Source organism: Diabrotica undecimpunctata, chromosome 1 (assembly GCF_040954645.1).
Source record: "Diabrotica undecimpunctata isolate CICGRU chromosome 1, icDiaUnde3, whole genome shotgun sequence".
Classification (NCBI taxonomy): Eukaryota; Metazoa; Arthropoda; class Insecta; order Coleoptera; family Chrysomelidae; genus Diabrotica; species Diabrotica undecimpunctata.
In genome coordinates, this window is record NC_092803.1 from 153,563,196 (window position 1) to 153,587,478 (window position 24,283).

The 24,283-nt window shown below is 33.3% G+C and overlaps 1 protein-coding gene across 4 annotated transcripts in view; it reads left to right on the plus strand.

Annotated features, from left to right (window-relative positions):
- The window catches only part of LOC140432397 (FERM and PDZ domain-containing protein 2-like), a 778,164-nt gene that overhangs the window by 714,933 nt on the left and 38,948 nt on the right, over positions 1-24,283 (plus strand). For all 4 annotated transcript variants that reach the window (XM_072520269.1, XM_072520270.1, XM_072520271.1 and 1 more), the window contains 4 exons: positions 6,324-6,642; positions 9,849-10,124; positions 14,512-14,667; positions 17,693-17,866. In XM_072520269.1, the coding sequence (XP_072376370.1) occupies positions 6,324-6,642; positions 9,849-10,124; positions 14,512-14,667; positions 17,693-17,866 (925 nt within the window). The remainder of the gene's footprint in view (positions 1-6,323; positions 6,643-9,848; positions 10,125-14,511; positions 14,668-17,692; positions 17,867-24,283) is intronic.

Genomic DNA, 24,283 nt, shown 5'->3' on the forward strand with positions numbered 1-24,283 from the left:
TAATACCACAGCATAACGCTTGACGCTAAGAATGGTGCAAAATTCGGCAAAAATGGAATGGCCAATGGAATTTTGTCTGCTTGAATGATAAATCTAGGTTTTGTTTGAGTGGATCTGACGGGCGCATAAGGGTAAGACGTTTTCGATGCGAAAGATAAAATATAGACTATTGAACGTCATACAGCAAGACAACGAAGCATAATGGTAGGAGGTGCTATATGTTTTGGAAGCAGATCACCTCTAGTTCTTATTGACGATACTCTGAAAGCGCGACGATATATTGGTGAAGTACTACAAGCGGTTTTACATCCCCACCTACAAACCATTCCAAATGCTATCTTTCAACAGGATAACGCAAGACCTCATATTGCCCGTAAAACCATGGACCTTATATAAGAATCTGGTACAGAGACTTTGAAGTGACCTTTAAAATCAGCTGATTTGTCACTCATCGAACGTGTGTTGGAAATGTTAAGTCGAAACCTAAATCGATTGTCACGTTCTCCAGCAAACTTAAAAGACCTGTGGCATGCCATAAGAAGAACATGGATGAATATTCCGCAACATGATATACAACACTTAATTCGACCAATACCCCATAGAATAACTGAGTGTATAGAAAACCAAGGAAGAGCCTTCCCAGGAACTCGTTATTAATTTTTTGTCGAAAATAACGTTGCAAATTTGTTTACAATCTTATCAAATAATGAGTATATTATAATGTATACTTCCATAAATAAATAATACTAAAAAAAGTTTGTCCTCGGTGTTGTATTTTTTGCCGTCAGTGTATAACAAATACATGGGGAAAAATACACAGCAGTTGCTGTGAAAGTTAAAGTGGCTATGATGGTTGTTAACTGCCGTAACAAAATTAACACTTATAAAAGAAGCTGTTGAAAATATTCTTATTGTTTCTTCTTAAATCCAAATTGAATTCAGGCTCTTACTCAGTTGCATTCTACAAATAGCTGTGTTTCTTTATTTTGCTGTTTTAGTACAAAATATCCAAACCATGATATTAAACTAAAACCCAGTAACTTTTAGTTATTTTATTGTCAAATTATTGAAGTTTCGTTATTAACAAACAAGGCGGAATAAACAGGAACAACATAAACAAGTTAATTTTAGCTCTCAAACTAATTTAAAGCAAAATAGTAATCACGGGATAGATTTGTATTAAACTAATGTATGCCAGTCATGCACACCATAGAATTGCGGGAATTTATGCGGAGCTGCATTTCAGCCAGATGTGATCTCTATTTCCTAATAGAGGTGTTTGTTTGAAGTATGTAAATCACTTTAGTAGTGCGTTTTTATATCTTCATTGTTAAATACAAAAAATATGTTTATAACTTAAATGGAATATTGGATCGAAAAAAAAACAAAAAAAATGGACTGTTAGTTTTATACGGTACTTGTGCCCCATCGTTAAATATTGCAGTCCAAACTATTACAGTTACAACAGACAAACTGATGACAGATTCAAATTCTGTCAAATTCGGTAAAAAAATTTTTATTTTTTTTTTAATTTTTTTTTGTATAGGTATAAATATTTTTTTTTATTTTATTTATTATACTACGTTAAGATATAAACTCTATTCAACATCTCGGAAGTTTACATCTTCTAATTTTTTTTTTCTTTATAACCAAATTATTTTTTCTACTGTAAAATACAATAATTACTTTAACCTAAGGGTTACTTTTAATGCTACAATTTAATTTACAGTTTTTGATATGTTCGAAAATTGTTTTTAATATAATAAAATCTCCAGATAATAATCAAATTGTTCAGGTAGACGGGAAGTGGAATTTTTAATATATTAAAATTGTCATAAAATTTGTTTATGTCTACTGTTTTTTAAGAGCATTCGAGGAGAATATGTAGTAGGTCTCCTTCTTTCCCACACTTACAGTTAGGTAACCCCGTGAGACCCAAACTGTACACATGAAGAGGGTTAGAGCGTGATTATATCTGAATATGTTTAAAACCCTTATGAAATGGAGATTTTACGATATTTTTTACTATCTCCCGACTAAAATTTGGCCACGCCTGTTATCCCGCACAGTTATATAAAACTAAATTAATGCTGTCGAATTTATGTGAAAATTACAATACAATAAGTGACTTAGATCATATATTTTTTGCTTGTCCCAAGTATGTGATACAAATAAATATGTTATCTATTCATCTATTGCAACATAACGTGTATCCTCCGTATAATCTTATGAACTTATTAGCTCTGTATAAACAGTCAATCTTTAGGATTCTTCTAGGTTTTGTTAAGTCAAGTCTAGTCTAGTCTAGTTAAGTTCTAGGTGTATGTTTTTATTTTTTTCTATTGGTTGACCATTCACATTGATTCTTTCAGTTTGCTGTTTCTTCTTAGAGATTATCAAACATTTTGTGTCCTTAATGTTTAGAGGAAGTCCCTATCTCTGACTCACTTCTGTGATTCTATTCATTAACTTCTGGTGGGATTTATAACTGTCAGTGAATACCACCGTGTCATCTGCGTATCTGATGTTATTGATACATTCTCCGTTAATTCAAAGTCCGGCTTCAATATGCTCTACTGCTTTTTGAAAGATTTCCTTAGGGTATATGTTAAACAGCAAGGCTGATAGTATACATCTCTGTCGGATCCCACGTATGATTTTGATATCATCGGATTTTCCTGCTTCTGTACTGATAGACGATGTTTGATTCCAGTAGAGATTGCTAATAATTCTGAGATCACAGCTGTTTATTCTAATATTTTTTAATATCTCCATCAGCCTGTCGTATCTTACTGTATCGAACGCTTTATGGTAATCAATGAAGCATGCATAAATACTGCAATTCACATCTCTACATCGTTGAAATAGCACTTGTATGCTAAAGAGAGCCTCTCTTGTACCTAGTCATCATCATCATCATCACTGGCTCGACAACCCTTTTTGGGTCTTGGCCTGTTCCAGGATTCTTCTCCATTCTGATCTGTTTCGTGCTTTTTTTCTAGAGTTTTTTATTTTTAAGGTTGTTATATCATTTTCTATTTGTTCTAAGTATCTCATTTTCGGTCTTCCTCTTGTTCTTTTTCCTACTGGCATCTGTTTGAATATTTTGTTTGGTATTTCGCCTTCTTCCATTCTTTCTACATGTCCTATCCAACGCAGCCGTCCTATTTTAATGAATGTGATAATATCCGGATCCTGGTATATTTTGTATAGTTCAGAGTTGTATCGTCTTCGCCATATTCCGTTTTCTTTTGTGCCCTTATATATGTGTCGCAAGATTTTTCTTTCGAAGGTGGCTAACAACGTTTCCTCTCTTTTAGTGAGTGTCCAGGTTTCTGAGCCATATGTGAGTACCGGTCTTATTAGGGTTTTATATATTTGGCATTTTGTCTTTCTTGCGACGTTATCTGATCTTAGGTGTCTAATTAAGCCATGGTAACATTTATTTGCAATATATATTCGCCTCTTCACTTCCCCCGTAACGTTATTATCAGACGTGACTAGGGATCCCAAGTATATAAAGTTTTTTACCCTCTCTATGTTGTATTCTCCTATTGTTATATTTTGTGGCTGCCTTATTTCTGCGTTTTTACTTACCTGCATATATTTTGTTTTGGTCTGATTGATTTTAAGACCACTATTTTGTGCAGCTCGTTCTATTTGGTTGTATGCCTCTATCATTTCTCTTCTTGATCTTGCGATTATGTCAACATCATCTGCAAATGCTAGTATTTGCACGCTTTTATTAATGATTGTTCCTCGTGTATTGACTGTTGTGTCCCTCAGTATTTTCTCGAGTACGATGTTGAACAAGATGCATGATAGAGCGTCTCCCTGGCGTAGTTCCTTTTTCACATCTATTGTTTCCGTTAATTCATTTTGTATCCGGATTCTACTTTCTACTTTTAGAGATTCTTTTATCAGTTCTATTAGTTGTGTTGGTATATTAAATTCTTTCATTGCTTTTATTAAGAATTCTCGGTTTATATTGTCATATGCGCTTTCAAAGTCTATGAAGAGATGATGTGTTTCGATGTTATATTCACCACTCTTGTACCTAGTACGTTCCGAAAAACAAACTGTGTACGGCTGTTTTTTCTTCGCATAGTCTATATATCCTTTGATTTATGATTTTTAAAAATAACTTTAAAATGTGGTTCATTAAGCTGATGGTCTGGGAATTTTTGCAGGATACGAATTGTGTTTTCTTTGGTAGAGCAATAAACGTTGACTTCAGCCATGATCTTGGTGATTATGGCTGTCTCGTGCTACTCCCAAAATCGACCTATTTGACTTCTGTCGTGCATAGGTAAATTATACGAGAGGCTCCTAAGAGGGCGAATAGACACAGTGATTGAAGGGTCAGGCGGGCTGTCACCCACCACCCGGGCAGTACGGTTTCATAAAGAACAGGAGCACGATGGATGCGGTGATAAAACTCTTCCGGGAGTTACGCGGGACAGGGGTTAAGCAGAGGTGGGCAATCCTACTGTTGTTTGACGTCCGGAATGCTTTCAACAGATTAAAATGGAAAGAGGTAATGAAGGCTCTACGTGAGTGTAACTTTTCGTATGTATACGAATGTATACGTGCTCCCAAATAAAGTCGTTTTTGTCCAAACTTTTTTAAGTTTGGGTACTTTTCGTTTAATAGCAGTTTGAATAAATACAGTCCCTTTTCTTGTCTGGTCTATAGAAACGCATCAGCTTGAAGATCACATAGTTCAAGCTGTAGATGTGATTCTTGTTCGTCGATTATAGCTCCCAGCGTATTCATATACAGATGTATACTACTTTTTGAAGTTATACTTCTATACGCGCGGTCGACGTTGGAAATTTGCACGGGATATATGTAAGATATAGGTAAGAGAGAGAGAGAATTTCAAAGTATTCTAATTTATTCAACGTTATTACTTTTAGAGTCGATGTATCGCAGCCATGAAATAGGATCAACCAGAGATAATTCCTCAAAACCATTTTACAAAGATTTGATGACAGATTTCTATTAGACAGAAATGATTTCTGTCTCATAAATGCCTTATATGATATGTCAATCTGTGTTACTATCTTCTCATTAGACATTTGTGTATCTGTGTTTAAGCAGCTGCCTAGACATTTAAAATAACGTACACGTTCTACTTTCTCTCCATCTATCCAAATTTGCTCTGGAGCTTTATTTATTTTGCCAACTGCTATCCACTTTATTTTCTTAGTGTTAATTTTCAGACCTTTTCTTTGGCTTGTTTAATTTATTAAGTTTAACAGTGTTTGAAGGTATTCCACTTTCTTACTTTCAGTAAGAATAGCTGTGTCATCTGCAAATATGATATTATTAATTGGTTCTCCACCAATTTTTATTCGTTCTAGTGTGTCATCCAAGGCTTCCTTGAATATTTCCTCGGAATATAAATTTAAAGATTTGGCGATAATATGCAGCCTTGTAGTACTCCAAGTTTTTTCTTGGTACAGCTGTTCTAAGTTTGGATAAATGCTACTTGGTTATAACTAAATACCACGAGAAAATTGTCAAGTGTAGAGATCTGAATATACAAATAAATAGATAATGGAAATTGAAAATTGCCCAGACGGTATCTATTATCGTCATCTACTGGTCTTTTAGAGAACAAACAGCTGGGTTTTAGTGAACATATTTATAAGACCATAAAAAAAGTAATACCGCTAGACATTGAGACACGTCAAAAAATTTGTGTAAGATACTCTGTTATATATCCCAGGTCACCTAAAGCTCGATAATACGGAAAAAATCCCGCTCAATTCAGTCCGTGTAATACTATAGATATCTGTGATGAGTAATTTTTTTCCTTAAAAAGAGTGACAGTCACATGGCTCAATTATGAGAAAATAAAGCTTCAATATAGTTACACTGTTAGTAACTTACAGAAATTCATTGTTTCAGTGCTATAATTAATGTCTTTCTGTGCCGTTACGTACTCCCGTCTAGTCTTAGTTATAGGTATCAGTAGGTTTGTTCCGATGAATTTTGTGCGCCTAAGATTTTCTTAGTATATTTTTAAAGTTAGAATCGCTTTTTTATCTGAGAATATAAAAATGTTTAACTTTTTAAAAACTGGCGTTCATTTCGAATTCAGCATGAAATGTCAGTAGTAAACGGTCAACTAGTTTGACCTCGTTTCGAAATAGTTCATCTTGGAGCCGTGGTGTACCGGATCTGTGTCCTATAAAGGACATAATAAACTTGAGATAGAGATAATCTCCTGTGAATAATTTCAAATACGTCCTTTTTTGCATTATTTAATTCAGCACTCATTCAAAAAAAGTAATTAACCTTTTTCTTTGTTACAGGACAGACACCAATTCCGAAAACTTCGGAACTATTCCGCGAAGATGGATGGGTTTAACCCGAAACCCTGACTCCTGTCTTCCCAAAATAACCAAGGAGGCCAGTACCAGCATGGAAGATTTGTCGTTCAATAGGCAATTGTTTCACGTACCCGGTACTGTCGTTAGACCTAAATCTATGTATGTAGCCGACAGTGATAGACCAAATAGTGAGATAAATGTTATTAGTGATAATATATTTTTTAATAAACATTTAAGTGAACAAAAGTTTGAAAGTGAGACTGTTTCAAAAGGATTAGCTAGTGGGACCACCAACAATAAAGTAAGGGCTATTTCTCTATATCTAATATATTATTATTAAATATTTTTGGAAAATATACAAAAATCTTATATAATATCTACAATAATTGATAAAAAACTGTATTCAACAATATGTTGTATATGCTTAACCATACGTGCTACTATTTATAATCCTTCTCGTCTTTCTTATATTTTTCTCGTCTTCCTTAGCATTATCATTTTCTTCCTTATACTCATCCTAATTATCTTTTCCAGATTCTTATTTACTTCCTATTACTAGTTTTAATAGTGGTCTTACTTCCAATTTTTCTTCTTATATTTGCCACATTCGTCATTGCTACCTTTCACATACTTCTTCTCAGCATCGCACCAGAAAACGTGATAAAATACACCATAATTTAACTCTTAAGTACTAACATCTTAAATCAATGGCGTAAACACTAACTAACCGCCTGACAGATGGGTTTAACATTTTAGTGGATATCTTTTTTGTTAAATATTTTAATACAAAAAAATATTGCGATGACTTACTAAAAGTATTAGTTATCTAAAAAAAACACGCTAATTAATATAGTTTATCTGTATTTATTAAAATAAAAAACATTATGACAATAAAGGTAGGAAGTTTCTAGTCTACATAGGTAAAGAGGAACTTTCTAGTCTTCTGTTTAGCTGAGGTTGGATAAGTTGAAATGCCAGTTTTTCAATAAAATTGGGCCTTTCTAAATAAGTATTATTTTTAAAGAATTATAAAGAATATAAGCATTTACTGTACTTATATCAAACATTCTGAAAAATATAGCCATAGGCCAACGTCGAGTTCGCGACTGCTTATAAATTTGGCACATTTTTCGTCCATTAAATCGACACCACCCTTTGTTGAATTATAATCCACTATTATGTGTGGTTTTTTAGTGTCTGTATCCTCAGTGGCTGCGTGATAAGATAATGAAACCAAAATTACGGCTTTATTTTTATGTTTTGTGTGTGAAAGTAAAGTAATGTGTTTTGTAAAACCGTAAATTGCCGTTCCCACTTCTCGTCGTTTGTTGGGTAAGAAGATAGGAGGAATTTCTTTACGATTCTTGCAGAGTTCCAATACAAGTTAGACCTTTACTTCTCAATATCTCTACCAGCTCTATAGATGTAAACCAGTTGTCAAAGGTTATAGATTTATTGGTCCCATAGAGAGGAATAGTTAAGTGCATAAGAGCCTGTGTCAGCTTACTGTATCTTTTCTGTTCCTCGGTAAGTCTAGTACCGTCAGAATTTTTTTCCGTATATATATATATATATATATATATATATATATATATATATATATATATATAAGCATTGAATAAGTAGCTAGTTAGAGCATCAGTACAACACATAATTTTTATACCATACTTTACGGGCTTACTCGGTATGTACATTTTGAATCTACATCAACCTCTGAATCCCACTAGCATTTCATCAATACAGGCTGAAGTTACTATAGTATAGCATGACTGATAGTTATTAATAAATTTACTAAAAATTTCTGAAATCGGTGCTGCTGGATCCAACACTGTTCTATCATTTCTGCCTTCGGGATTGTCAAATCGCAAACATGACAAAAGGAACGTACATCTCTCTTTTGACATAATGCATCTCATTATATCTCTACCAGTTCCATTAATAGCAAAAATAGTATCTAAGTTTTTGTTTGATTTAAATAAGCATGGAAATGGTAAAAATCACAAAAATGCGTGAAGTCATGTCAGGTCTTTGAGAGAAGGTGAATTTTGATTTTTGTACTTGGCTCTTTCTTTTGTCCATCTAAGAATTATGTTGCAAATATTAGCACTGAATAATAACTGTCAAACCTTTAAAGAGTCTGCACTATCTCCAATTTCAGCTGCAGGGCACAATCCAGGTAACTGTAGAACTATATTCTTCTGTGGACGCCGGCCTCTATTTGAAGTCGGAGGATTTTTTGACCATTTGTATCTATTTCTACCATAGAAATAATTCCTTGTCTCCTCTGGATCGTCTTCTTCACTGCTTTGGTCAACATTATCTTCTCTATAAGCCTGTTCTATCTCATTTTCATTTTCTGAAACTAAAAAGAGAACTTTAGGTAATGCTTTACTATGCGGTCTACCGTCGCGTTTCTACTATAGCTTACGGTCTACCCATGGATGCGGTGTATACGCTGTATTCGACAAGAAAATCTTTACAAAGGGTGTAAAACGCATAAATTATAATAATTTCTATTTTAATTTTACAAATCAATACTTTCAATACATAATTCTTCTACATTATGCGTTTAATTCACTTTGTAAAGATTATTTTTGTTGGTATTGTATACATGTGCGGCTTATCACCATATTCTTTTCTCAGAAGGGTTTGCAAACAATAATGAAAGACGAACTGTTTATTGCTAAGTACAATAAACATTTACACTAGGTACTATTATTTAGAAATATAAAATAAACTATGCAAATTTAGTTTCTTTACTAATATGCAAATAACACCCTAATATTTTCCCAGGGTATGCACAAATATGAACCCCTCTTTTCAAATAACATGGCGTGGTAGATTTACTTTCATTTTATTTTACATTAATTTTGCTGCAAATGTTTATTACTTGTGAATAAATAATTTTTTTCTACAAAGATTTTCCTTGCTTCTCATTATTTTGTACATCAGGTAGATCGCACCCTCGAGGTAGACCGCATACTACAGTAACACCGAACTTTAGTACAATACATACATAATAATTCCAAGAGACTTGACTTACCTTCTATTTCCGATTCCGTTTCGTGATCGCTGTCAATAGCAACATTTCCATCACAAATTGATTCAACTTCGTCCTTGATTCAATACCTTATCAAGCCATTTCAAAAGAGTTTCCTCATAGTTTTTATCCCCATATTTGACCTTTTTTGACGTACTGGGTACCTCATCCATTTTCAGGTAAAGAGTAAAAAAATACGAACACTAACAACCCGTCTATTAGACGGAAATCACTCTTTGAATCTAAATATCTTTGGAATAACAATCTGCACCAAACTGCCGATCTCAATACTAATAAATAACAACCCAACTTGAAAAGTCATAAACGGGGACCTTCAAAATTTTTTAGGTAGGGAGATATCCCACTTTCGACAAGCGATGCCTTAAGTATATTAATATGGAATAATTGATAAAGCTATAAAAATCGTTGATATTTAAAGTTCTTAGATATAAAAATTTCTTTTACAGGGCATCAACACCAGAAGACTGAAAGTACGGAGGAACCCAGTTCAAAGAGCGGCCTCTCGTCTGTACAGGGTAAACAGTAAAACGCATATCGGTGACACGCCCAGGGAATGTGTAGGTCCCGAGTTTGTGGTGAGAGCTTCGTTGCTCAGTAAGCAGCTAACAATGCCCGATGTTAAAACCAGTTCGGGAAGAACTCTAACTATAATTATGTTAAACGGCCAAAAGCTGGATGTGCTGTGCCATCCGAGTTCGACCACAGCTGGACAATTGTTCGAGGTAAGTGATATACGGGATGATCATTTAAAAGAAAACGAATTACAAAAATTCGGAATTTACCTTGGTCATATTCATTATTATCTTTGTATTTAAATATATATTGGCACAAAAAAAATAAAAAGTACCCTTGTTACAATAATATACAATAGTTTCCTGAACCGTACTATATTTAATATAAAATTAGTATTTCTTGGGTTTAGGTTCAATAAGTAATATCAAATTTGGAAATCGATTTTATTGTCCATTGAAATCAATGTTTCGGCAGAAAACCCTTGTCTTTGTCAAGATTCTAAATTGTACAAGATTAGAAACAAAAAGTTATTGTAAAATATATCAAAAACTTCCCAAAACGTAAAACGGGGAACTAACATTAATGAATTGACTGAAGTAAAATGGATATCTGATATCTCATGCTTTACTGTCATTAGTATATAATTATTTTTATATGTTTATTATTATATAAGTATTTTAGTGTTTTCGAAAAATGTAAAAGTAGAGATAAGTTATGACTTTAAGAGTGCTTTATGCTGTTATATTTATTTTAGTTAAATCAGATTTAAATATATTGTATTTAGCTTCTGTGTATCTTATTTGTCGTTGATTGCGTCGGTATTTCTTGTTATTTCTATTGATTTGTATATCTCCCTCCTCTTTTTGTTTTGTTTGGTTTTTAAAATTTTTCCAAAGATCTTTTCGAAGACAAATTTATGCTTCTTCTCGTTTTAATGTTTTGTGAGCGCAGTGACGTTGTTCTTGTCATATTTGTGAGACCGAATTCTGGATTTAAGCAGTTGACTGGTTTGCCCGATATAGACACCTTCATAGTGAATACATGGTATCTCGTAAACAACTTTTTTTGAGTTTTGGAGTATGTGTTTTTAGTTTAGTGAAACATATATTTTAAAGGTTGTTGCCTTTTTGAGCCACTGTTATGTTATGTTTGGCTAAAAGATTTTTTAGTTGTTCGGATAAATCTTTTATATATGGAAGAGTTGTATACATAGTCTTGATACTGTAAAGTTTATTGTTATTTGTATTGTTGTAAAATTTATTAAGTCTTGATTTGAAAATAGTTTCGGTTAGATGTTCGGGATATGCATTCTTTAGAAGGGCATTTTTCGATTTTTTGATTGCAATTGGTCTGTATTCTGGATCTGTTAGTTTTATTGATTTATCAGCAAGACTTATAATTACAGACTTTGTATGGGAAAATGGATGATGAGATTTGTAGTTGAGATATCGTGATGACCATGTTTCTTTTGTAAACCACATGGGTTTACAAAATCCGGATATCACCTGACATCGCATTAATAACACAGTTAAAATATTATGATTGATATTACTTATTTAACCTAAACCCCAATGACTGACGTCAGTCATTAATGTCTGTGTCCAGTTTTACATTTTGAATCTTGACAAAGGCAAGGGTTTTCTGCCGAAAAGTTGATTACTATGGAAAATAAAATCTAGTTCCACATGTAATATATATTTTATTTAACCTAAACCCAAGAAATACTAATTTTATATTAAATATATATATATATATATATATATATATATATATATATATATATATATATATATATATATATATATATATATATATATATGGCCTAGTAGGAGGACAAATTCGTTAAAATTTCCGTGCTCGAATCGGTATCAATAAAGTGTTATGAATCATTTCAACATATCCCTGCCTCATCACACTTGGGCTGGTACAAATTCGAACTCGAAAAGTCCAACGAATGTCTCCTAAAACTTGACCACTGTAGTGGTTAGCGTACAGAGGTGCCACCTGCGTTGGCGGCCATGAACGAAAACGATTTAATAGCATCGTTTTCTGTCCTCTGGGCTATACGAAATGTGTAAAAGATTAAATCTTTTCTGTTATAGCTTTGTTGAATTAAATGGCCAAATATATGGCATAGGAGGAGAAATTCGTTAAACTTCCCGTTCTCGAATCGGTATCAATAAAGGGTTATGAATCATTTCATTTTAGTAAATTTTATTAAAAATGGCATTGCTATTTTAAATATGATTTTATTTGTATTTTTTAATAATAATTCTAAATTCCTCCATTTTGGTATTACTGTGTCTCATTTTGTGTCATATAAATTAAAACATATTATGCCATCCGTTGTGTAGCTTCGTTTTAATTTAACTTTACACTTATTTAATTGTCCACAGTTCCCCGTTGACCCAATTTATAATACGATCACTCCCGTTACGCTCGCATCTACCATTATTATAAACCGCATCTCACAAGCTTCGATGAATATCACTTAATATCCAAGTTTCCCACCCCTGTAGTGTAATCGAGAAAAATACCCTATTAGACAGTATGGCGTTGCATATCGATCGGTTATATTGTAGGGGTTAATTAAAAAATGTAAATCAAATGAGAAGTTTTCTATGTTTGGTGGGTCGAAATATTTTTTTATTTCAACAATGAAAACGTCTTGCAAAATAAAAGACTGTTTTTATATACTCATTTTTATTTCCGTCTTTACCTGTTTCTTTATCCTTGATTTATTTTTTTATTTTTGGTTTTAGTAATGTGCTTACCTTCCTCGTCAAACCATTAATTTCTTTGTACTTGCTGTTACCTAGATATTACCTCATCTACAGTTTTGTGAAGTTGTAACTAGTCGTACCGATGAAATGTGGCTTATCCCGCCAGCTGGCTGCAACGGCTACGTGCACGTTGTCTCATTAGAACCTATGCAAAATTGGTCGGATCCGACCAGCCGCAATTCTGGTTCTGGCAGGAGTCGCAGTAGTGCCCGCTAGCTCTTAGCACCTGAAAAACTTCCATTATCCGTGCCCAGTATATATTATTACATTGTCTATTTGACTGTAGGTTGATATGTGCTCACTACTAGCATGTTTAAAGAAGTTGTAAGGTTTACCACTTTAATTCCATTATCATTACTCTCTTCCTGGAGGTCCTACATGCTATGATGGGACGGCACATAAGCTATCTTCCGAGTTTTGCATTGATATCTCCCAAAATAATCTTAATGTTATGTTTCTGTTTCTAATTCTGTTTTATCTTCAGTTGGAGCGTGTATGTTGAATATGCTGTAGTGAACCAATTTTCCGTAAATCCTACATTTCCAATGTTTGACCACATAGATGACCCTGTCATTTGTTAAAATTAAGTCTTGATATGTGGTCCCACATATTTGTGCATGTTAGGAGGTGGTAACTGAGCCGCACCTCAGTCTCAGGTATCGACATCTTGTAATTCCCACTTTCTCAGGCTACTAGCACATGAGGTGCCAGTTTTTATTCTCTTTAGCGCTCTCCATTTGTGGAGACACGTCGGGTAAGGTCATTTGTGTCCAGCTGACATTTCCTCTGAAGGAGCAAAATGTGCTTTGGTAGCTGATGCTTGTCATAGGTTTGTACGGTATGTTTCATATGCTTCGGGAAAGGATCTTCATTTTTTAGAAAGTTTTTTTGAAAACTTAGTCGCCTTGGTTGAGTTTGGTAGTCCTACAAGGGGTGTCAGCGATCTGTCTCTTGCTTCTTTCGTTCTACCTCTGGCGTGACCTGTGTTCGGGTGGGTGGTGGAGCCATTTCAATTATGAGGTAGGTCTCTTCGATGGGTATCGGTTTCAGGCTTGCTGATATTATACAAATTGTTTCATTGAGTGCTACGTCGATATTTTCTTCGTAAGCAGAGTTTGTCCACACTGTACTCCAAATTCCGCGGCGTCAAAATATAATACTAAGACAGAGATGCAGAGAGATGTGGTTGTTCTCTCCATTTTGTTTTATTTTAGTTGATTTTTTCATAGTATAGTGCTAAGTCTTCTAGAGCATTTGTCAGTTTTTCTTTGATTGCACTGAAGGTTCTTTTCCGAGCTGCCAGCGCTTTATTTTAATTTATTATCAGCATAAATAAATTGTTTTGTTTGTTAGTTTATATCATTGTATATATATTAGAAGTGATTATTTCGACCAAAAAATAATTTATAAATACGTTGGAATTATCAGGTAAAGTGGTCTCTAATATAAAATCTTTGCTTTTTCTAACAAACTCAATATTCTTCATCATATTTTTCAATATTTTAAATACTTCAATGTTAGTTTTTATTTGTGACGTCTTTTAATTTCTGTGAGTGTTTTTAAATGTATTTTTATGCCATTTATTGTAATGTTCAAATTATTTACAGTTTACTCCTGATGAAGCTATCAAATAAATATCGAAATATTGAGTTTCTTAGAAAAAACAAAGATTTTTTATTAGAGACCACTTTACCTGATAATTCCAACGTATTTATATATATATATATATATATATATATATATATATATATATATATATATATATATATATATATATATATATATATATATTAATTTTTTTTATTTCTTGCAGTTGATCATCCAGAAGGAACACATCGAAGAAAACTTTATGTTCGGGTTATCTGCTTTGATTTCTGGAGATTTCGTATTTCTACCATCCGATACACGTATTTCCAAAATTTTTCAAGAAGAATTACAGCAGGGTACACCTGTTACATTATTTATGCGGGTAAGTATACCCTTATAGAACAGTTTGATATATTTCTTATTTGATGTCTTGAGATGGACTAAGAAAAGGGTAGTATAAATTGGGTAAGATATTTTATATAAGTGCTCTCAATGGTAGAGGCCAATAGACAAAATGGACAAAGGTGTTCAAGCAATTGTAGGTCATCGTTTTAAAAAAAATTAGTAATATTCTTCTAGTGTAAAGGATTTAAAATTTCAAAATTGAAGCCTAGTTAATATCACTCTGTTCACATGTACTTATTAATCTCTGAAAATATAATTTCCAGTCTTCTCTCTTTTTAGCCATGTTTATCGATATTTTTTTGTACAGGACACTTGTTTCAAGTAGTTGAGCCACTTCTTAATAAATTTACGCTATGAAAAAGAATACAGTCCTTTAATTTAAATTTCTTATCTCCTACCGACACAATGTTCAACTCTTTCAAAAGCAGATATTTGTCAGTTTTTGTTCAATTATCTTCAAAGAATATGCTTTTCCTGCTTCACCCTCTAGCTTGTTAAGCCAGTAACATAGCCACTGCACTACGGCCGCCACTTTTAGAGGGTGATAGGACGTCATTTCCTTTCATAATATTGAAGATGGTAGGCAGAGCTTAAATTAATATGCTTTGGTACTCCCCAAAATACATGTCTTGTCTGTCTTGGAATTTCTTCAGTACAAGCCAATGCGTCTAAATCGGAAACAATAGAACGATATAAACAGTTATTTCAGTATCTCTACTTCCTCAGCCAGATCGAACTGATTCCGACTCAAACCGAAAAGTCCAACTAATGTCTTCAAAATATATATACTAGAGTGTGAAACAATCAGTGGACTCAAAAGCGATATTTGAGATTATACCTTCGTTTCAGTGTAAGAAGTATGAAAACAAAAAGATGTAATATGCAAACAATAACTTTATTATTGAACATAATCCTAAATATTCATTATTGAAAGTAACGCAAGAAAGACGTTATGAACAGAAAAATCATCAATTACAAAATGAATTTCTTCATTTTTCAGTATTTGACATTACCACCCCTACTCCTAATTACACTTTCCAATCGATTTCGTATGGATAGGATGACTTTTCTAATAAACTCTTGACTTGAGGCATTGCTTTCCATTCATCATTAAGTGCAGCTCTCAATTCCATTATGCTCCTTGGTGCATGATTTATGTCCCGGACCCTTCGTTTAAGCTCATCCCAAACATGCTCTATTGAATTTATATCCGGCCTCAAAGCAGGCTAATTTATTGTAGGTCTACCGATCTCAGTCAGATAGGTGATGGTGACTCCTACGGTATGTCATCGTGCATTATCGTTCATTAGAATAAAGGCATCACCAATAAATCCCGCGTATGGAACCCTATGTTCCTCCAAAATGTCTCTGATGTAACGATTCACCTTTAAACTTGCTCCACGTCCTCCACCAGACACAAAAACTAACTCGGTTTTCCCATCCATGGAAATACCTGCTCAAAAAATACAAGAACCGCCTCCATACGAAGAATTTCTCGTATACATCATTGACTCTCATTGCTCCCCTGGCCTTCTATAGACTCGACGCCTCTTGTCGTTGCCATGTAGGAAGATCTCTCTTTCGTCGGAGAATAATACCTTGATAGTCGTCCCAATTCTAATTGCCTTTGCTTCTGTGCTGCAGTTAGCTTGGGACCCGTAGCTACCCTTTTTGGTGTCAGGTTGGCTGCGTTCAGTGTCCTGACTCTCCAAACGCTGGTAATCACACCTCGGACCTCTCTAAGCTCTTCTTTGAGATTAGCACCAGTCAAATGTCGATTTCTCAGGGATTTCGATACAAGAAATCGATCATTTTTCTCCGTTGTTATTTGTTTACGGCCTCCTCCTTGTTGGCGAACATAATCACCAGTATCTTGGTAACGACGATACACTCGGGACACAGCAGATTGGCTTAAATTTAGTCGATTTGCCACGGCCGTCTGGCTCAGGCCTTCTCTCAATAATGCTACTGCTTGAGCTGCTTTGACGGATGTGGTATCCATTTGTAATGCAGTTGCGAACTTAAGTGACAAATGTATTAGTGGGTTGCTATGGAAATTGATGCATACGATGTTAACCGAAATAAGTCGGTGCTTGTCGATTTCAATAGAGTCAAATTCTGAACCCCTCTCTACGTGTTGCATTATTTATTTGTAATACGTCATCCGAGTCATCAAAAAACAAAACTTTTTTAAAACTCAATAATGAGGTTAATTATTTTACACTAAATATTTTTAAATTTACACTCTTTAGATTGATACAGGAGACGTACTTACGCAAAATAATTTTGAGTCGATTATTTTGCACTCAAGTGTATATTACAAAAACTATGTCTTATATAATTATGATATAAAAAGGACGTATAAGTAAAAAATGATTATTTTTCGGCCAGGAGAATTTTTATGTTTACCTTATTTTTTGGCCTCTTATTTGTTTCACCTAGGGTACAATACGCCCACTAAACTTCAAAAAATCGGCTTCACTGATCTATAAATATCTAGTTTATTACTACATGTATGTTGAAAACTAATATTATTTTAATAAGAGTTTAAAAACTTTAGTTTCAAAAAGTTTATTTTGACGTTTTGATTTCCACTTTGGAAACCGTTCTGTAATTTTTGAAATTCCGGAAATGAAAGAAATGTATTTTGAGAACGATTTTCGAAATAGAAACACCGAAACGTCAAAATAAACTTCCCAATAAAGATAGTAAAATGCATTAAGAGGTCACAAGAAAATAACTTCAGAACAATAACAGAGATTTTATCCTCAAATCTGGTAAAACATACCAAATCTCTAAAATCCTCACAATACTACTTGTACTTATACTTGTACGTAAATATTAATTTAAAATACTTATATATTATTAATAGTATTTAGTTTATTTTGTTAACTGTACTTAATCACGTATTCGATTCTCTTGAAACTAACACTTACTAACTAACATTACCACAGAATCACAAAAATAACATGAAAGTACCTTTACGTTCAATTTTTTTCCAGGTGCGGTTTTTCCTGCCGACCCTTCGAGGATTTCGCGGCAACGAATCCCGACATCTGTTGTATTTTCAACTGCGGAGGTCGATTATAGAACACCAATTACCTTGTTCGTTTAAGCAAATTGTTGAACTTAATGGATTGGCGTTGCAGGCGGAATTCGGCAACTATAATACTCGGGTAAGTACATATCGGTTTCAACGCATTAACAACACATTCTTGGGATTCCCCGCTTTCTGATGTTCTTAACTTTAACGCTTTCCTAATGACGTCGCTAATGAGCGTGAATGAGTTGCTGTTATTTAGAGTGGCGGAAATATTTGGATAAAACGGCTCAATGAGTTAAAACAGTATCGACACTGAGAAAAATAAAGATTTTACAATATGATACATTTTATTATTTGTGATGTTTAAAAACTTTAAAATAAAGTACAGAATAAGAAGTTATCTAGAAGATAAATTGTGTTTATTATAGTCTGTTACTATGTTGTAGGTTATCGCGAAATCGAAAATATAACCTAAAAATTGTTGTTTATTGTGGGTGATAGACATGGATCTGGTATTAGAAGATTTTAATAAAATCGAAGAGTTTGATGTTTAATGTTTATAAACTTAGTGCGAGAATGTAATATTTGAGGCACAATCGACCATTTTAATTTTTGTAATGGTAGAGACTTTTTAAGAGGTTTAGATTAAGTAAACTGACAGTGATCTATATTCTAAGAATATATTATAAATAGTTTTTAATAAAAGATTATAAAAGTAGGCATTCTTCCTATTTTCTTCACTTAGTTTAGACATTTAATGTTTTCGTAATCTTGATAATTAAAAAAATTTTAAATGAAGACAGTAGAAATGGGCTGTTTCTTAGAGATTCTGATTATACAGTGAAACCATTTTTAAGAAGTCCACCAAACAATTCATAAAGAAAATTTCTTTCATGAATTCATTCAATGAATAAAAAAATTCAACCGTTCCAATCTACAGCAACATTCTATAACCTAGCGAGAGATCAAAATGAAGAAAATTTTTAAGACGGGTTGCTAAATGAAGACATTATTAAACTTTCTGAAGTTAAAGATGTTTGAGCTAACCTTATATATTATTTTAGTGTTATGGAGAAACCTCAAAAGAATCGTTAATATACTTGTATCATTTTTTATTCGTTATTAAATTTTTCTTTACATAATTTAATTTATTTCTGCCACCACAAATTGTATAATAAAAAGAGTTATTAAAACATTAGTTTGATTTCTTTGACAATTAATTAAATATTGGTGTGTTCCAAAATAAATTGTACCGGGTGGTCCAATAAGCCGATCTCTCGGCTATATATCAGAAACTATTCATCTTATAACTTTAAGAGAAAAAATTCATTAGTAAAAGTGGAAAAGAGAAATCGCTGGAAATAACTTTCAAGTTTCTGGGTTAACCGCTAGGGGGCGTAACCTGTGAAGAAAACTTTGAAAACCAGTTTTTTGGGAAATATGCCCAATTATACCAAGTTTTAAGTAAGTAAACTAGAAAGAGGCCTAAATTCTGCACAAAGTTTTTTTTTATTTTTTCAAATAAAGGGTGGGGGAGAGTGGGAAAGTATTTGTGGATAAATACCTATAACTTTGGTTTGGATCAACCGATTTTAACTAAATTAGTGTCATTAGAAAGAGTGTGGATGAATTAATTTACATCTACTATAAAATAATTGCATTTAGTTTTAATTGTCATAGGTAGAGGGTACTTTCGAATAGAAAAAATTAAAATTTGTTTTTCTTTAAAATATTTAATGGCAACACCTATTTATTGTAAGTTATAATGGAACTGGATTAAATTCGAAACAAAATGGCGCAAACCCCATCTTAATAGCTTTTGTGGAACTCGAGATGAATAAAAACGCATAAACAAAAGTAAGTATAGTATTGACTCACCCTGTATTATAAATAAAATTAAAAAATAAGTCAGTAGGTACTTTCAAATTTTTTTATAGCAGAAGAATCTTAATGTTGATACCTATTTTGACCATTGTTATTTCATATGATTAAATATAATTTTTTCGAAACTAAGTAGGCTACGACAATGAATTTGACTGGGAGTTCATATTGTTTATTTATTGACAGCAGTCAAAACATTGTTAAGAAGTGTTATATTATAATTCGAATTGAAGATTCTCAGTTTTTTCAATAGATATTAATATTGGTAATATTAGTAATTAATTATCAGTACTAATAATTCGTGATGAGTATATTAAATACAGAATTGTATGATATGATTGGAGTTTATTTCAAATGTCACCAAAATGACGCTATTGCCTCATGTATATATTCTGTAGGATATCCTGACAGGAGACATTATGGCAAAGAAGTATTTCAAAGAAAGGAAAGAAGATTAAGAGAAACTGGTAGTCTTCATCGCCCTTATTTTAAACGACGTAGTTGAGGTATGACCGAAGATAATTCAATCAATGTTCTTGCTTTAATTCAACAGAATCCACATATAAGTAGTCGGCAAATCTTTATAGAATTAAACATACCCAAAACTACTGTTCTAAGGATTTTAAAACATCACAGGTTGGTTTTTCATATTATAAAGTGAACTTTTAGGTCAGAAACTTGGAATTCCCTTTAAACTTTAGATTCAACTGTTATTTTAATATTCCTATAAAAACGGCAACACGGCGCTTTTATCCTTTTATCCGTTTCTTAAAAATACTTATGCATGATTTATCTTGTGAAAAAATTGTGGATTTTTCAAGATTTTTTGAGTTTTAGTAAATATAGTGGTTTCTTTTTCACCAATATTTGTTGTTCTGTTTTAGACTGCATTCTTATCATGTAGTTCTCCACCACGCTTTACATGAGAGAGATTTTGGTGCAAGGTTGGATTACTGCAATTAGATGTTAGATCTGCTAGAAGAACAACCGCATATCATGTCAAAGATTTTGTGGATAGACGAGGCTACGTTTAATAGTGCGGGTGGTGTTAATCTGCATAATATGCATTATTGGGCTGAAGAAAATCCGCACTGGATAGATGAGGTGCAGGTTCAAGGTAGATGGAGTCTTAATGTTTGGTGTGGTATAGTTGATGGAAAGATCGTAGGTCCATATTTCTTTGATAGAACTTTAAATGGCGAAACATATTTGGATTTTCTGGAAAATCAGTTGCCTGTTTTATTGGAAGATATTTTCTTACAAACAAGAAGAGATATGATATTACAACATGACGGGTGTCTTGCGCACTTTTCCAGGCGAGTTCGAGATTATTTTATGCAAGTTATCCAAATACATGAATTGGAAGGGGAAGTATATTTTCATGGCCAGCTTGATATCCAGACTTAACATGTCTGGAATTTTATCTGTGGGGACGATTGAAGAACTTAGTGTACCAAACTCGACCAACCACGCGAGACGACATGAAACAGCGCATTCTAAACGCAATAAATAGTATATCAACAGCTGAGATTGACTCGCGAAAGATGACATCTTTGTGTGGACAACGATGGAAAACAATTTGAACATTTAATTGGACATTAAGTTTTAATGATCGAGATATTTGTATGATCTTTCACATATTTAATTTTAAGTTATAATAAAGGGTGAGTCAATGCTATACTTACTTATGTTTATGCGTTTTTATTCATATCTCGAGTTTGACAAAAGCTATCAACATGCGGTTTGCGCCATTTTGTTATGAATTTAATCCAGTTTCATTATAATTTACAATAAATAGGTGTTTACATTAAACATTTTGAAGAAAAACAAATTTTAATTTTTTCTATTCGAAAGTACCCTCTACTCATGACAATTAAAACTAAATGCAATTATTTTATAGTAGATATAAATTAAATCATACACACTCTTTCTACTGACACTACATTTCGTTAAAATCGGTTGATCCAAACCAAAGTTATAGGTATTTATCCACAAATACTTTCCCACTCTCCCCCACCCTTTATTTGAAAAGATAAAAAAAAACTACTTGAACAACTTTGTACGGAATTTAGGCCTCTTTCTAGTTTACTTATTTAACACTTGGAAGTGTTAAGGAAAATATATGGAGGAATCCAAGAACAGGGTTTGTGGCGTAGGCGCTACAACTGGGGAACCTGACGTTGGAAAATGTATTAAATTAGTACGCCTTCGATGGATAGGGCATGTTATTAGGCGAGATGAAGATGCAATGATCAGAACAATTTTCGACCGAAGAGGACCAGTGGGAAGACGAGCCAGAGGAAGACCAAAACTTAGGCATCAAGATAACATAGAGGATGATCTAAAATCCATTGGAGTTAAAGCATGGAGAAGAGTTGCCAGAGACAGGGGTGAATGAAAGATTGTTCTGAAGAGGGCTTTGGCTCATAACGAGCTGCAATGCCACTGATAATGATGAAATTTTCCTTTGGTTTCCGTGTTTTCCACGTTTTTCATCAAGTGGAGTTTTCCCAACAATTTTTTTCTGTAATATTCTTACACGATTCACTCCTACTTGATATATGTCAACAAAAAAGGAACGGCACACGGGCACATCACAACCAGAAGTTTTAAACTTGTATTTCGAGTGATTCTGTCTGTTAATTTTGGGATGTTCTATCTTTCTATACCTTTCTGGATGCTCCACTATGCTCCACTAATGCCATACAATCTGCTAGAAGAGTGTCTTGTTCTTTTGTTGAACCATTATCATAAAAAGAGTCAAATAAACGCTTTTAGTCTTGCGAAGTTATTTTTGCAAAACATTTTTCTACACAACACTACTCTAGACAACAGAAAATACCTTACTCAGTACAGTTTTTCTCGTAAATTTTGACACATGCTCCTGTCCACTCTGTCTCTTAAATTTTGCCACATTTTATTTCCAATGGTCTTTTTGCTTTAAAATACACTTAAACTTAATTTAAAATATAGCATAACCTCAATCACATTGTCAGAAATTCACCAAAGCAGAGTTGATTAAGAGGCACAAATATTTCTCAGCTGTGCCAACACTTCACTAAAAAAAGTGTTGTACCAACGTAACAAACCGTAATATCGTAGAAAAAATTGGTAGACTGATAGACAAATAGCAACATAAAGTGTTCAATTCTGTGTTCTCCGGAAGAAGGGCCCATAGACCTATAGGTTCTTATTCTAGCCACCGCTTCAATTATGGATGACTAATAAATATTTTTATAGCCTCTATTATAACTTTTTATTATTAAAACGTTCAGAAATACAATCGTCTTTTATTTCACAAATTTCTCCCCGTCGCCGTCGTCAAGATTTAAAAGTGGAAAATTTAAATGCCGCGACTCCTCCGGTTAAAAAATTATATGACTGGGCTATAAGATTTTCACTTTTTGTGAGATTATTTTAAACAGCTAGTTTTCTGTTATTCTAAACAAAAATAAGATTTTTTTGAAGATTTAATAAATACAGTAGTTATTTGAGAGAGATTTTGATGCAAGGCTGGATTACTGCAATTGGATGTTAGATCTGCTAGAAGATCAACCGCATATCATGTCAAAGATTTTGTGGACAGACGAGGCTACGTTTAATAGTGCGGGTGGTGTTAATCTGCATAATATGCATTATTGGGCTGAAGAAAATCCGCACTGGATACATGAGGTGCAGGTTCAAGGTAGATGGAGTCTTAATGTTTGGTGTGGTATAGTTGATGGAAAGATCGTAGGTCCATATTTCTTTGATAGAACTTTAAATGGCGAAACATATTTGGGTTTTCTGGAAAATCAGTTGCCTGTTTTATTGGAAGATATTTCCTTACAAACAAGAATAGATATGATATTACAACATGGCGGGTGTCCTGCGCACTTTTCCAGGCGAGTTGGAGATTATTTTGTATGCAAGTTATCCAAATAAATGGATTGGAAGGCGAAGTATATTTTCATAACCAGCTAGATCTCCAGACTTAACATGTCTGGACTTTTATCTGTGGAGAAGATTGAAGGACTTAGTGTACCAAACTCGACCATCGAAATATTACATCTTTGTGTGGACAATGATGGAAAACAATTTGAACATTTAATTGGACATTAAGTTTTAATGTTCGAGATATATGTATGATCTTTCACATATTTAATTTTAAGTTAAAATAAGGGGTAAGTCAATACTATACTTACTTATGTGTATGCGTTTTTATTCATATCTCGAGTTCGATGCAAGCTATCAACTCGCGGTTTGCGCCATTTTGTTACGAATTTAATCCAGTTCCATTATAATTTACAATAAATAGGTGTTTCCATTAAACATTTTGAAGAAAAACAAATTTTAATTTTTTCTATTTGAAAGTACCCTTTACCCATGACAATTAAAACTAAATGCAATTTTTTTATAGTAGATGTAAATTAAATCATCCACACTCTTTCTAATGACACTAATTTCGTTAAAATCGGTTGATCCAAACCAAAGTTATAGGTATTTATCCACAAATACTTTCCCACTCTCCCCCACCCTTTATTTGAAAAAATAAAAAAAGTACTTGAACAACTTTGTGCGGAATTTAGGCTTCTTTCTACAGTCTGTCCCAAACCCTTCTTTCAGTGCGTCACTAATTTTGACGTCATATAGGATTTTAAGAATGTCGAGAATTATTGCATGACATTTT